The sequence below is a fragment of the Mytilus trossulus genome, chromosome 1, assembly GCF_036588685.1.
Source record: "Mytilus trossulus isolate FHL-02 chromosome 1, PNRI_Mtr1.1.1.hap1, whole genome shotgun sequence".
In the NCBI taxonomy this organism is placed as follows: domain Eukaryota; kingdom Metazoa; phylum Mollusca; class Bivalvia; order Mytilida; family Mytilidae; genus Mytilus; species Mytilus trossulus.
The window spans coordinates 47,533,835-47,548,782 of record NC_086373.1 but is presented as its reverse complement, the minus strand read 5'-3'; the positions used below and the strand labels follow the sequence as shown (position 1 = coordinate 47,548,782).

The window sequence follows — 14,948 nt, the reverse complement described above, 5'->3', positions numbered from 1 at the left end:
GATACGTATATGGATCATATTTCTGTCATATTAACAATTAGAGAGACGGATTCATTTTTCATTCTGAACGGTCCTTGTTTTTACAGTAACCAAATACCTCTCCGTAAAAATTGTTAAGACTGACATGTGAAACAGGAATAAATTAAACTTAAATGATAGAGATACGGTTACGAGAAATAGTTGTTTTGTGTATAAAAAGTCTTATAATAAATTGTAATCCGGGAAACCTTTTTAAAAATATTTAAATAAGTTAATGCTTTTTATCAATTCCGGTAGGCGCAGATTGTTCTGTAACATTCCAAGTAGTAAATCAATAATAGTATTTTGTCATTGACAGCTGGCTGTTTCTTAATATAATTAAGCATAGAATCCAATCAACCGTAACGTGTGAAAATATGGCATTTATAATCAATCAGTGAAGAGCAGTAAGGAATACTGTCATAAATTATATTTTTTTCAATAACAATTGCCAAAAGGCACATATTACTATTATTTATAATAGTTAAATCGATCCGGGGGACAGACCGTGTACAATAATAGCTTGTCTCTGCCGCATTCACTTGTCTAAATTTACACTCCACATCAGTTTCGCTTCACACGCACACGATGATGGCTGACTTTGGATTTTATACTTTCGTTCTTTTTATAATTCAACTAATTTTAGTGGAAGTATCAGAAAGTTGTATAACTAAAGATCCTTCAATTACTATCAAACCAGAGGAAATGGTGGCTAGGTCTAAATATGTTTTATATGGAGAAGTAGTTAAAAAAATAACACCGGACCCAAGGACACCAAATATTGCAACTTCATATGGTGTGGAATTTAACATTAAATGTATTTACAAAGGAAGCAACTCAGATGCGATGTTAAGAAATAAAGAAAAAGTAATTATTGCCGGCGCAGGTAAGAAATTAAAATTATGCATTATAATTAATGTGTTTGTACTAGTGCACGTGTGATTTTACAGTTCAACGCAATATTTAATAGTTTAACACCGAGATAAAACTCAGGGCTGATACAACACATAAATAAATATGTACATTTATACATGTTCAAAGTGAAATTAATTTTGTTTGTGACCAGTCGTTTATGAAATTAGATACATGTAAAAGAGACATTAAATATGACATTTGTGAATTATGGTGACAATAATACCCTTGTGACATGCAAGTTTGACTTATATCTTATCACTACTTAAATTGTTACTGATCATGCTGATAAACTTTAAACTGTACTTGATAATTTTTTATCTCTTTTCTTATCTTATATCTTTCTACTTAAAAGTATCAGAAAATAACAAAAACCAAACAATCTTTGCTTTGTGTAGAAAACGACAATTTATTATAAAGCTTGGGCGACAGATGGCCCTGAAAATCAATAAGTCGCAATGTGCTCTTGAAATTCGTCATTCAAGCAAGAAATTTTAATTCGTATTCATCTAAATCGACAGTTGCATAAAAATGACTTTAACGCCTGAGTATAATGAACGGACGATCTCCCCAGTTCATTTACACAAGATACGACATTTGGGAGACTAAATGGCGGATGTAGTCAATTTCTGTAAGATTACAAAGGACAATTGAAATGTCAGTTTAGTAATGCAGCATATATATAGATATAATTTAGTTGGATGTGTAATAAAGCTAATAATATTTCATAGGAATGACCATTTATGACTATTATAACTATAATGTTCACTGTAGATCAATAAAACTTTATGACTTGTCTTGCCATGATCAATAGTTAACTATTTGTCCCATGATGATATCTCACAACATGTTGGCGTATATAATAACGTCCTATAAATGCCGATGTTGCATACTTATTGCACTGTATTACAATATTTTGTCTCCATAGTAACGAAATATTCATCTTCTTGTATAATGACTTTGATGGAAAATGAAACTAATTTTTGGAATGTTCACAAAACTGTACATTATTATTTCTAACATCTATTTATCATCTTTGTTACTTCAGAAGAAAGATCAGTCCATTGATTTACTGATGTCACTCAGCCACCGATATAGCATAACTTCATCAATTTCTCAAAACAAGAAACGAGTTTGCCGATCAATTTAGATATATGAATATATATATATACATTCCGTAGAATTGATGTAATTTGACATTTAATAGCGGTATTTTAATTGCCAGATTTAGATAAGAAACTACTGGAAACCTTCTTGTTTCATAAGTATTCGTGACTGACTCTTATGACTCCCTACAGAGATTAAAAACTATTTATATAAATGCATTTTTATGCATCTGTATACACTTGTATCAGCGGCATTTAAATGGACCCGAAATAAGTAAATACGTTTCGTCCTACAAAGTGCACCGAAGAGTATTTGAAAAAAAAAAACCAGTTCTCTTAATTACGTCTGAGGCTTGGGAACAAGTTTCAAATATAAATGCAAAGAATGTTGAAATTATTCAATTACAAACAAATTTTTAAACGTAAAAGGTCAGACAAGCTATCAAACAATACAGTCATAGAGGCGTGAAATATGACTATACAGACATGTGTGTGGTATTTGATTGCTACGGACACAGGACAACGCCCGTGTTGTAATATTAACACGTTTGTATTGCAGTTCTGCCAGGTATTGTCCACAGATAACAGAATAATATCTAGTTTTCTGTGTTATGATAAGAGATAGTTATTAGTTGAATGAGAAACAGATGCATTTTGGCGTGCACTGCGTTTTTCCTTTGCCTTTAGGCACGACATGAATGATATCTTCTCCATTCTACAAATATCATGTAACTGCATAAAGGTTTAAAGAAAAAAGAAGTTCGTGATACATAGATAATCATCTTTACATCTGGAGCTGACAAAAAATTATTGTAATTTGCAGAATGCATTGTCAGAAAATTAAGGTTTTAATTAACGTACACGTCTCTTCCACATAACTGCAATAGTACATGAGCCATAATTCGCGAAACACATGCATGGGCTCAAAATCAGTTTCTACCAACATGATATTTTCAAATAAGCTTTTTCGGTAGACACCTCTCTGGGAAAAGTAAAAACGGTTACCATTGTAAAAACGGTTACCATTCTGTTGTGTTCTTGAACTTTTTACTGGGTCATTCAGTTGGTCAGTTTTCAGATATGCCCATCAAGGTTTCACATGTTGGGAGAATACCTAGCTATGATTCCATTGGTATTTGTTTAATATGTTTAGAAAGATCACAATCTTTGTATTTTTTTTCAACAGTAACATTCGAAAAGAAGATCATTAGAACCCAGCGGTTCTTGAAAAGGTAGATCAAGGTGAACACAACCGTCAAAATCAATGTTGTGTTTTGAATACAATATGGCGTTCATGTTTCTTTATAACAACCTATTTTCAAATTGTTGAATTCAAACACGAAGTAGTAGGTGGTGTCATCCTTAATTTCGGCAAATATTAAGGCATTCTTTCCAGGATCCCGAAAAGTAAATCTTCAATTCCCATGCAAGTCCGATAGAGGCAAATACTCGATTCCCACACTTGACAAGGCCGCGCCAATCCAGAATTTCCGCAAGAATATAGGAATCATATTTGCCTAATCCCGTCGTCTCGAAAAAGGTCCTTCCACCTTTCTTCTAAGCATCTTAGTAACACAAGAATGTTTGAACAGCAATGGCGAAACTGTCTATTTCGAACGCTTAACTGATTTCAAGATTTATCTCCCATTATACGGCCCTATCTTTTTTAAGTAAAATATAAAAACTTGAACAAGAACTTAACTAGGGGATTCGTCACTCACTGTTCCAACTAAGACAATTTATATGTAGGTTCCATTGTCAATTGCAATAGCATCATATTAATTGGAGATTTTGTATAAGACTTCTGAGGTTTTCCAAAGTGATCCAAAGTGATTTATCAAAATGATAAACGTTATAAATGAGATATGGTATGATTGATAAACGAGAAAATATTCATCAAATAACTTTAGAAGATGGCATGCCTGTACCGAGCGAGAGTCTCGTTTTCCAGTGCTTGGTTGTCGTTCGTTATCATCTGTCGTAGTTGTTTTTGTAAAATGATAAATAAAAGCTTAAATCCGATCACGAGGATTATCTTTTGAGACAGAGTTGTTGATATCCCGTGATTGTGGCTTGTTATTCGGTATGGGGATGAACTTTGGGTTGACTGAACTGTAGAAGGCCTAACTAGTGCTACACCATCTCCTTGGCCTATGGCAGTCGTATAAGGTGACCTCATCAGAAGGTGTCGATATCGACTAAAAATGTGAAGATTTTTTTAATTTAGTTACTCAGTCTGGATCTTTCTCACCTGTAACATCCTATTTTCATCAGAGACTATTTATAGTAAATCAATAGGTTGTCATAAAGAAACATGAACGCCATATTGTTGATGATGGCATGCAAAGTCATTCAGTGATGATTCAATTATTGATTAATTAATACCAACATTCTATTACTCTGCTCTAGTTGATTATTGATTACATTACGGTATTGTAGTTCACACGTCAAAAGTCGATTAATACATGTTATACACAGGCACTTGTCTCAGAAAAAAAATTCCTTTTTAATAAGGTATATAGGAAATTTTTTTCTGAGACAAGTGCCTGTGTCTGGTATACAGACCTGCACGTTACATTAGTAAACATAATAAGGTATATAGGAAATTTTTTTCTGAGACAAGTGCCTGTGCATATATACTGTAAAATAAATTTTAATAATGTGAAACGCTGTTTGTCTCAAGTTCAAACAGCACCATTACAAATTAAAAGCGCTCCGGCACATAAATCTTAGAAACCAAATTTTCCGATGATGTATCAAATTTAAATAAAAAATCAGAAGAAGATTATTTAATGGACAATCGACTTAAATTGAGCATGAATGAAACATTTACATATATGGGTTACCAGGTCACTGAGCTGGCAACTAGTTGCCCAGTTTTTGTTGTTGGTTTTTTATAGATGCTTACTTGACTTACATAAATTTTGTCATAACGGGGCCTTTTTAGCCTTCTGTTCACTTTGGGTTTGCTTATTGTTGTCGTCATCATATGATTTGTTGTTGTTGTTGTTGTTGTTGTATGATGACATAATTGTTGAAATATTCATCCTTGTCAATCACATGATACCAAATCTCCTTTTTATACGACCGGGAAAAAAATTTGCGGTCGTATATTGGTATCACGTCTTAGTCGTCGTCCGAAGATATTTGGTTTCCAGACAATAACTTTAGTATAAGTAAATAGAAATCTATGAAATTTATACATAAATAACCACAAAAGGAAGGTTGGGATTGATTTTGGGGGTTATGGTCCTACCAGTGTAGGAATTGGGGACCAAAAAGGGGCCCAAATAAGCATTTTTTTCTAGTTTCCAGACAATAACGTGTGGAACGGTGTATGAACCTCTCTGAAATAATACCACAAGTTTCCATACCAAAAAAAGATGGTAAGGATTGACTTTGGGGGGTAGTGGTGTTGAAAAGGGGGAGGAGTATTGCTCAAACTGTTTAGGAATTAGAAGCATAAAAGGGGAAAAACAAGGGTTTCCTGGTTAATGGACAATTTTAAGGGTGAGGGAGTTAATCCAAACACGTTTAAAGTACAATGCTGTGTATGTTTTGAGTACCTCCCTTACACTGCTTTTAAATTATGTATTAAGAAATGTTGTATTGTCTTGAGGTGATTAGCTGTCAATTTATTTTTAGAAGTTACTATTAAAGGAATATTAATTTTAGCTATATTATATATGTCATTTTCTCTTTTAAGACTTGAATGATATATTTAAATTAGTAATTATGGTTGCAAACTCCAGTCAGTGGAAATTTGAATTGAGATTATGACCATATCTTGTGCGAAAACATTTTTTTCGGTGAAACAGGGGGAAGTGAAAAAAACATTGGCGGATGGGCATTTTTTCTCATTTCAGATTTCAGAAATTAAAAAGAAAATTTCTTCAAATTTTTTTTTTTTTGCAAAAGGTCAATTCGCAATAGGAAAGTGTATTGCACAAAAGCAAAAAAAATAATATAAATTCAAATCATATAACCAAATCTAAGTTCTTTGACTACAGTTATTCTGTGTCAGAAACCTATTATGTGTCACATATTTAATTTCAATCCAAATTCAGACCTTTATCAAGCGCGAATATTGTGTTAATTTTTGTCCCAACTGCTGAGAGCTGCCGACCTCTGCGGTCGTATCCAGCTGCGCCCAGCGAAGCATTTATTTAACACGATAGAAAACTATATTTTCAGGTATCGTGAGACCAAACTGTTATTCATTTGAAGTAAAACCGGCAGAAGAAGGTGTCACCGATTATGTTGTTTTTCTGCAAGAAGATGGAAACCATTTAGTACCATCTTATGGTGCACCTGAAGGTGTCTCATACCAAGATATATATGAATTGACACTTGTTTGTGGTATGAATCCTATTGGACCAAGTGGTTAGTATATTTGTCTTATATTAGCTCATGACTTTTTTTGCTCACTGTTAAAGTTCGTATGATGACCAATAGTTGATAGCACACAGGTCATTTGGTCACGGAGTGAGGGTTGTCCCTCTGAAATTTTTGCGAATGGAGATGATAAATGATAACCCAAAGGCTCTTGTCTCTGAATTTTTGCCTTTGGTTTTCTTTTATCAATATATTTTTTTACAATTCTCATCCCTGGATCTATAGTTCAGCAAGTTGTACTGTATCTTTGCTCATTGTTGAAGACTGTTAAGTGACATTTACAATTATTTACATTTTTGTCCTTTGAACTTGTGTGCATAGTTATCTGAGTGTTATCATTTCTCATATCCCTTCTTGTGTCAACTTTCTTCTCTTTGTTCAGGTTATTGTCTCTTTGACACATTCCCATTTCCATTCTCAATTCTAATGATAAGCTTTCTGTATGGTTATCCCCTGGCTGCGCAACGCAAATGCGAAAAGACATATAAGTACTGGGCGCCCGTCCGTCTGTCCACCCGGTCTTGTTATCGCTCTCACATGTACAATTCTTGGCAGGTTTTTATAAAACTTATATATCAGGTTTTTGTCATCATTATGTCTGGAACGAGTTCGAAAATCAGTGCCGATCAATTATTTTAAAAAGAGTTATGCACCTTGGAAACATTTATGAAGTGCAAAATTGCACATAAGCGCTCTCATGAAAACAATTCTTGCCAGATTTTTATGAAACTTTTATTGTATGCATGTTTATATCAGAGATGTCTTGAATGTGCTTGAAAATCTGTGATGATTAGAGTTATGCCTCTTGGAAATATTAAGTATATGAAACATTGCTTTGTGAGTATGGGTACAATTCTTGCCAGATTTTGACGAGATCAATGTCTTAGATGAGTTCGAAAATCTGTGAAGATTAACTATTTTTTGAAAGAGTAATGACCCGTGGAAATAATAATTTAAGAAAATTGCATCATTAGCGCTCTCATGAAAACAGTTCTTGCCACAATTTTATGAAACTTATAAATTGAAACTTGACAATTTCGAAAATAAGTGCTGATCAAATATTTTTAACTAGTTGTGCCCTTGGACATATTTATCATATCCGAAATTACATGGAATTTACCCTGAAGAATTCATTTCTCTAGATATTTATGAACAATTTTAAGAAAAAATATGCAAATTTCCCTTGTATCTTGGATAGATAAAATATGTGTTCTTTTATAATACTTGTTTATTTGATTCTATATATAGGTGGAGCACCAAAAGAAGATTGTCCTAGCAGTCTTCCGAGTGATTGCATAAAATACGAATTTCCAACAAGCCCTAAGCCTGTTACAGTTGAAGTGGGAAAACCACAGCTTCTAACCACACCAGGTATCGAACTTTTAATATAGAAATTTAAAATACAAAAAAAAAAAAATGTAAGAAAAGGATATATCAGAGTTTCAATTCCGATGCGATGCCTTTGCATATTATATGTACAACTCGCCATTTACCTTTGCATGTGCTTCGGGATGGTTTCGGGATATCAATATATGAATTTCATATTAATTCGAGTACACGTTTACTAAAAGGTTGATATTAACTCCGTGGAATTTCAATTGAGATTTTCATTACACAAGAAATTTGAAGTTAAACTATTTTCTTTTGCTATTATAAACTGAATACTACGCTACCATTTGTATTGTTTATTACCAAGGACTTTTATTTCTATACTAACCATGCTAACAGAAAGTCCCTGTTATTACACAGGAAATTTGAAGTAAACCATTTTCTTTTGATATTAACTACACAGGATACTTTTATCTATCATTGTGCTGTGGAATTGAATAAGGATATTCTGAACTTTTCAGCACCAAAACCAGAACCCAAACCGAAACCAGAACCAGAGCCAAAGGAGCCTGTTAAAGGGGACACAAAAAGTCAAGAGACAAATGATGGAGGGCGAAATGGCACAGCTACTATCCCTAAACTTACAGTGTTTAGTATATTTCTTGGTTTACTAAGTGCTTTATGTGTGTCTTAAACTGAACATTCCATATGGTCTGAAGGCTTAATCAAATAATAATCAAATAATTTATTTATTTTTTTGTAAGGGCTGGTTGTGCCAACTGTAATTATTCTGAAACTCTCTAGATAGTGTATGACCTAATATGTAAAAGAATGCAGATGCCAGGTTTATTTCTGCAAAGTAATTTTACTAAAAAATATTGATTCTTATACATGTATATGGGATTAGTTTTATGCAACCTGTTGAATAAATATTTATATGATATACTATGTAAATATTGCAAAACAAAAGTACAGGTCATGGAAAAGCTAGCAAGTGAGGAAACTGGGATCAGAAATGTTCATATCTATTTACTTACTATATAGGTATCTATAAGTAATGATACACAGGCACTTGTCTCAAAAAAAAATTCCTATATACCATTAAGGTATAAAGGAATTTTTTTTTTGAGACAAGTGCCTGTGTAATGATAGCCTTATTGTCTAGAGCCCATGGATTGTGACATAGTTTTAAATTTTTCAGAAAATTTCACATGTCACCTGCAAAAGTCTTTTGATTTTTCTAATATTTTGTGAAGCAATACCATTTTATTTTTAATTTTTGAATCGTTTTTGTAAATTTAAAGTAAAACAGTGCAATCTCCCTCCATTAGAAAAATACAAAGAACTTAAAAATGCAATTGATGTGGCTTAAAAGTATGAGTTGATGCATTCCGTAGAGCTTCCATTATAGGTAGTTCTGTAGGAAAAGATGTAAATTTATTATATATTTTATCTGAATTATTACTTATATCAATTCCCTTATAAGAAAGTTTGTTTTTGGAATTATACAATTTGTACGAAAAATCGAAACCTGTAGTTTATAGATACTATAGTATAAAAATTACTCTAGAGATAAGGAACAAATTAAAGTATTCTCCTTTTTGAAATTTTCCCATTGCATAAAAATCTGCAATTACTCACTGAAAGTTGAAGTGAAAATTTTGTCTGTATGAAGCATTCTATGACCGGGGATTAATTTATTTTCAGTTCTCTTTAATTAAAAAATCATTATTAAGCATAAACTTTTAAACAGCAAACTGTTGTATGAAATGAATGTTATATTAGAAACATAAGTTAGACAATATTAGAAAGTGCTTATTACAAGTGTTAGATTTTGACATTGATATTTATTGTCAAAAAATGTTTTAATCATTTTAATGTTATTTTAAACAAGTTTTTATGACTGAACATTGAGTCAACATTATTCTTAATCACATTTAGTATTGAAATTAATAACCAATTTATTATATTTGAATTTTTAGAAAATATTTTGTAGACTGATATATAGTGTTCTCTTCGTTTTGGTATCAATTGCATTATTTAAAAAAATCCTACCTCAGTTGTTTTGGAGAAAGATTAAGCCGTGAAAATTGATACAGACTGTATCTTAATAAACCTATGAAATCTAATTAACTTTATTAGTATCCTTGATATAATATACTCCTAATATTTATGTTAATAGTCAAGACTTGACAGTGACAATGTGCCAATATTCGTTGTCTAACATACTTCTGATATACAAGTACATCTTATATATACGCAGCTAAATGACTCTGTTGTACAAGAGTATGCAATATTTAATTACATTTATTAATACTCTTATTTACTAATATTTGCAGCAAAGATTGTTTCTTGATGTAAAACATCTATTTTGTTTATTTATGACCTTCAGGTACTTAGTATTTTTGCATCAATTGGCTCATTTTAATAGTATGATACATAACCAACTTCTGTGGTAATAAGTGTATTTATGTATACTTAAAGTATGTAAGTATTATTATGTATGTGTTCCAGACGATTTTATTTTGGTTACTGGTAATTAGATTTCCCCATCCTACATGATCATGAGTAGATGAATACCGGTAATTAAAAGATGTTTTTAGATTGATTAGTCTTCCATCCCGTCTGTTTATAGATAGAAAAATATATAAATGCAGGGGTGGATTCAGGATTTCAAGTGAGAAAAAGTAAAATGCTAGACTAACAATATTGTCAACAGTGAAAGTTGAATACAAAATTATAACCCTCCCCCTTTTCTGCAAAAATCTAATGCTTAAATTTTTTTGTGAGAATGACTATCGGGGTTGGTAGGTATGCCCCATAGATTTGAATCTGAAGGAATTAATTTTATTCAGTTAGTTCTTGCATGCTGATAATTTATTTGAATGTTTTTCATTTTTATCATTTATGATTCCCTTTTTCATTTGCATTCCATGATGATTTTAGTTTGTAAATAACTAGTTTATATATGGCACACTCAGGACTAGACAAATTGCTTTGCTTTCAGTAAAATTTATTAGTTTATTGGTCCACCATGAATCCAAATTAAACACTGGAATTGGTTACAATCAAGTAGAAAATACTGCCGATTTTTTATGCATTTACAACCACATATTAATTTGAAAGATAAGTGGAAGAGAAAAAACAACCTGTTCCATGATAATTTTTCAGATACTGATTTTGACACAGACAAAAATCTTTACAATGCAAATGAACATAATTCCAACTGAATCTACGTATAAGATGCTTATAAATGTCTGAGATAAATGTGGTCACAGTACAAGCTCCAATATCTAAGTCTTGTTCAAAAAAGTAATTTCTGTTTTACTTCAGGCATGCATGCTTTGCATCAAATTTTTAGATTGAAGTATAGAAAATTTGGCACTGAGACATATAATTCATAAGTTTTACACTGAAAGCAAGGAATTCTTTTAATTGAATTGTGAATAGTGCCCAATAATCAATAATGTAAATTTTTAGTATTATTTTAGAATAAATAGATATTTTAAACTGCAGTGCCTATAAAGCAACCCAAAACTGATTGGAAATTTTTCCATGGTTGTTTTTAATGCATATGGTCTTATGTACGTATGTAAAATTTAATTTTCTGTAAATGAATGAGTGTATGGTACATGCATTTTTCGTTATTATTCTTTATTAGCGTGATCCAAGAGAGACAACCCAAAATAAAAATAGTGATTTTTTATATTGTTTTACAATTTGTGTTGCAGTATTTATTTATTAGCTTAATTAAAACAAAAGTCGCAATACTTGCTATTGTAACTTTCAATTTCTCTTTTTCTGAATGCCCAGTTTTTATTTATAGTTTTCTTTGCTGGAATGTATTTATGATTAAATTTTTTCATTGTCTTCAAAATTTGAAGTTCAAATCCTAATTCATATTAATTTTATTAACATTATAACTTATCATTCATCTTATCAGTAACCTAGGGGAACTTAATCCCATATTAAGTATTTGAATGTTTGTGTATTAGTTTAGTCATATATCTCCTTAACCTAGTATATTCTGACAGCAATTACAGCCCTTCTTGTGGCCATGCATATATAGCTAGGGATATTTTAAACTTTTAGTGTGTATTTGGACTTAATTAAAAAGAAAACAAATTAGAACAAAATCTTATATTGCAGTTGTTAAAATAAATTTCATGAAAATATATGGATGCGTCTACATTATCTGTAAATAGAGAAACATGTAATAATGTTGGACGACAGTGATATCCTTTGACAATAACGTTAGGAGAATATTTAGATATGGTGCCTTCTGTGTTGTAGTGTTGTTGTAATATTTATTAAATGATATAAATCCAGGGTACACTTGTAAAAAAATTGTCAAATATTTGTGTACACTGCCAATCATCTGTTTATGAGATGCATCATAGTGCTCTGCTTTGAATGTGTGTGGAATTTTTTTTTTTTTTAACTTTTTCGTGGCAAAACAAGATTTCCCGGACTTGATATTAAAATGAAAGTTCAAGTTATTATAATGAAGTTTCATTTTAATGCCATTTTTCAAGAGATGAAAACATTGTTTGAATATGAAAAACAAAAAAAATTATTGTAAATAGAATTTAAAACAGTTTTACCAAGATTAAGTCAGCATCTTTAGAAGGCTAAAATGCATGATCAATCAGATCTATTATCTCACAATTTCCAAACTATTTTTTTAAAAATTTAAATGCACTTTTTGTGTAGCTGATTCATTTTTATTCATACATTTCAGAAAGAATTTAGAAGAATGAAATTTTTATCCAGCAATAATCATATTAATGGAAATTTTTTCATATCTTGTTTTTGTTATCATACCAGCGATACATTTGTAATGTTTCACTTAAAAATTCTTACCATGAAATTGAAATTCTTGATATGCGATTTTTACAATGATGACATTGTTAATAATAAAGTAAGTGGTGCTCCATGTAGGAATCTGATATTTAGGATAGGAGAAATGTGTCATCAAGCAATAACATACCTGCAAACTTTTCAAAATGCCCATGTGGGTTTTGCGTGCAAGATGGCTGTCATAGTCCTAAAAAAACCCTTCAAGGATGCCTTCAAATACATTTTAATGTTATTTTTTTGGCTTCTTCACGCTTTTATAAGCCTAGAGTCATTGTAAAATTAACTGTTTTGTTTAAAATTGTGGACAAAATTGCTCTTTCAAAATTTCAATTTGGGAGCCTCCATGGGGGAAATCCCCCGCAAATAGTGACAGTTGGCAGGTATGCAATAAAAATACAAATATTTTATTACCATGGTTTCTTTTGATATGTAATTAAAAAGCAAGATTTATATTTGATTGATGTATGTTTTAAAACATGGAGAATCACAAGAATGTAAATATATCAGAGGCGTTTTACTTTTTGTGATTTCTCAACGGTGAAACAAGAAAGGGTATATTATATCTCCTGGCTTGTTTTATATTGTATTTTTGGTTAAACGAATTAAACATGGGGCTATTTTTGTAAGATTTAAACAAATAGTGAAATAGGGTAAATTTTTCAATTTTTGCATATATATTAAAACAGGGTAACATTTTAATCATCCAGAGTCTGTTGCACCATTGTACAAAAAATATCAAAGACAGTACAAAAGGGGTAGTTTTAGAATTATTTATTATCTATAAAATTTTGACACCAATTATTCAACCCCCTATTGTGATCCTGAACTTATAAGAACATTGAATTAGTACCTAATTTGAAACTGCCAATTGTACAGGTTGCTTAGATTAGATTTTAATTTATAAAAAGTCAATTGAATAACAGCTGGGTTTTTTTTGTCAAACATCTGTTGCTGTCTGTCTAATTTTTTAAATAGACCAGTAACATATTGAAATCTAATATTCTAAAATTATTATGTTTAAACAACTTTATAAATAGAAATCATAGCTGTTACGTAATATAGCAAGCAACTGTGCAATAAGATTATCATCATTAAACCATTGATAATTAGTGTGCAACTGTGTATCTTATATATATATGTGTATAATTGATTTATGTTATGTTCAGCTCAATTTGTATTTTTTGAATTTAATATACAAATATTAATAAAATGATTGAAGTTGTAAGCTTAATGGTTTTGATGTTTTTTTTGAAAATTAGTAACACATTCTAATTCTGAGATCTAATATCGACCTCTAACTGAAAAAACATCACTTTCTCTCAACAATATGGCAAATGATTGGCCACGCTTATGCTTTGATCGAGTTACTCTGTGTCTTCATTTATCATCTTGATTAGTCCTCCTGTCTAAATGTACATTAGACATAGAATGGTCTTGGTGGACCCTCCTGGATATAGAGCCCCATTTTGTTCAGTCAAGTTATTGTGATTTTTGTCTTTGATGGAATCTCCTCTTGAAAAAAGGAAATGTGCACTTTAAGAAATTTTGTAAAGGAACGACAATTTAACTTCAAAGGGGGTATCATTCTGATCCCCAATTTGACTAAGATAAAAAAAAAAAAAAAAAAGCCCAAACATATCCCCCTTGAATTAAGATGGTTGCTTCCTAAATCATGTCGGGGACTGCATGATCATAGTTCACCAGCAGCGGAGTGGACGTTATCAACCCAGTTTTGTAATTTAAAAAAATATAAATTTCATGAATCCGAACCGATTTTCTGGATTTACCCCCATCGATGATCAGTACATTCAAAGCCTAATATTTTAAAGCCTTCTATAGAAGACAGAAGAAGAGAAATTTGTCAAAAAGGACCGAAAATATAAGTACACAAATCTAAGGTCAACTTTGTCGGGCAGTTATAAGATCCGAAGTTATAACCTTAGTTTCTTGATGATTTTTAAATTCATAAACAGACCATTAATTTGAGAATGGTTTGTTATAAATCACATAAGCACTGAAGTACAGACTACTGAGCTGATAATATTTTTGAGGAGTCCAATGAAACAAAAGTATTTACGATTTTTAAAGACTATTGAGGCAATATTATGATTTACGAAATACTTGATGACAATCACATATTCCATAGATTGTTTAAAATACAACCGTTACATGAAATAATCTGGTCACCGTTTGTATTTTATATAAAAGAGTAAAAAGATTTGGCACTACAATTATTTTGGTCATGTTAACGAAAACGCTCATCAATCAATGTCAGTGTTCCAGCTTGAATCCCAGGGCAGAAGGGTGCTACTTGTCTGAAAGGGCATG

At 31.3% G+C, this 14,948-nt stretch overlaps 1 protein-coding gene across 1 annotated transcript; it reads left to right on the top strand.

Annotated features, from left to right (window-relative positions):
• Nucleotides 1–342: 342 nt before the first annotated feature.
• Nucleotides 343–13,851, top strand: LOC134725867 (uncharacterized). The gene is made up of 4 exons (XM_063590104.1): nt 343–904; nt 6,231–6,419; nt 7,680–7,802; nt 8,282–13,851. Exons 1-4 carry the CDS (start codon nt 607–609, stop codon nt 8,452–8,454), a joined length of 783 nt encoding a protein of 260 aa, XP_063446174.1. The 5' UTR covers nt 343–606; the 3' UTR covers nt 8,455–13,851.
• Nucleotides 13,852–14,948: the final 1,097 nt, after the last annotated feature.

Excerpts from the sequence above, each read along its gene's own strand:
- LOC134725867 (XM_063590104.1), top strand. The coding sequence starts at position 607 with ATGATGGCTGACTTTGGATTTTATACTTTCGTTCTTTTTATAATTCAA. Across the intron at positions 905-6,230 it reads AGTAATTATTGCCGGCGCAG|GTATCGTGAGACCAAACTGT; the intron begins GTAAGAAATTAA and ends CTATATTTTCAG. Across the intron at positions 7,803-8,281 it reads ACAGCTTCTAACCACACCAG|CACCAAAACCAGAACCCAAA; the intron begins GTATCGAACTTT and ends TGAACTTTTCAG.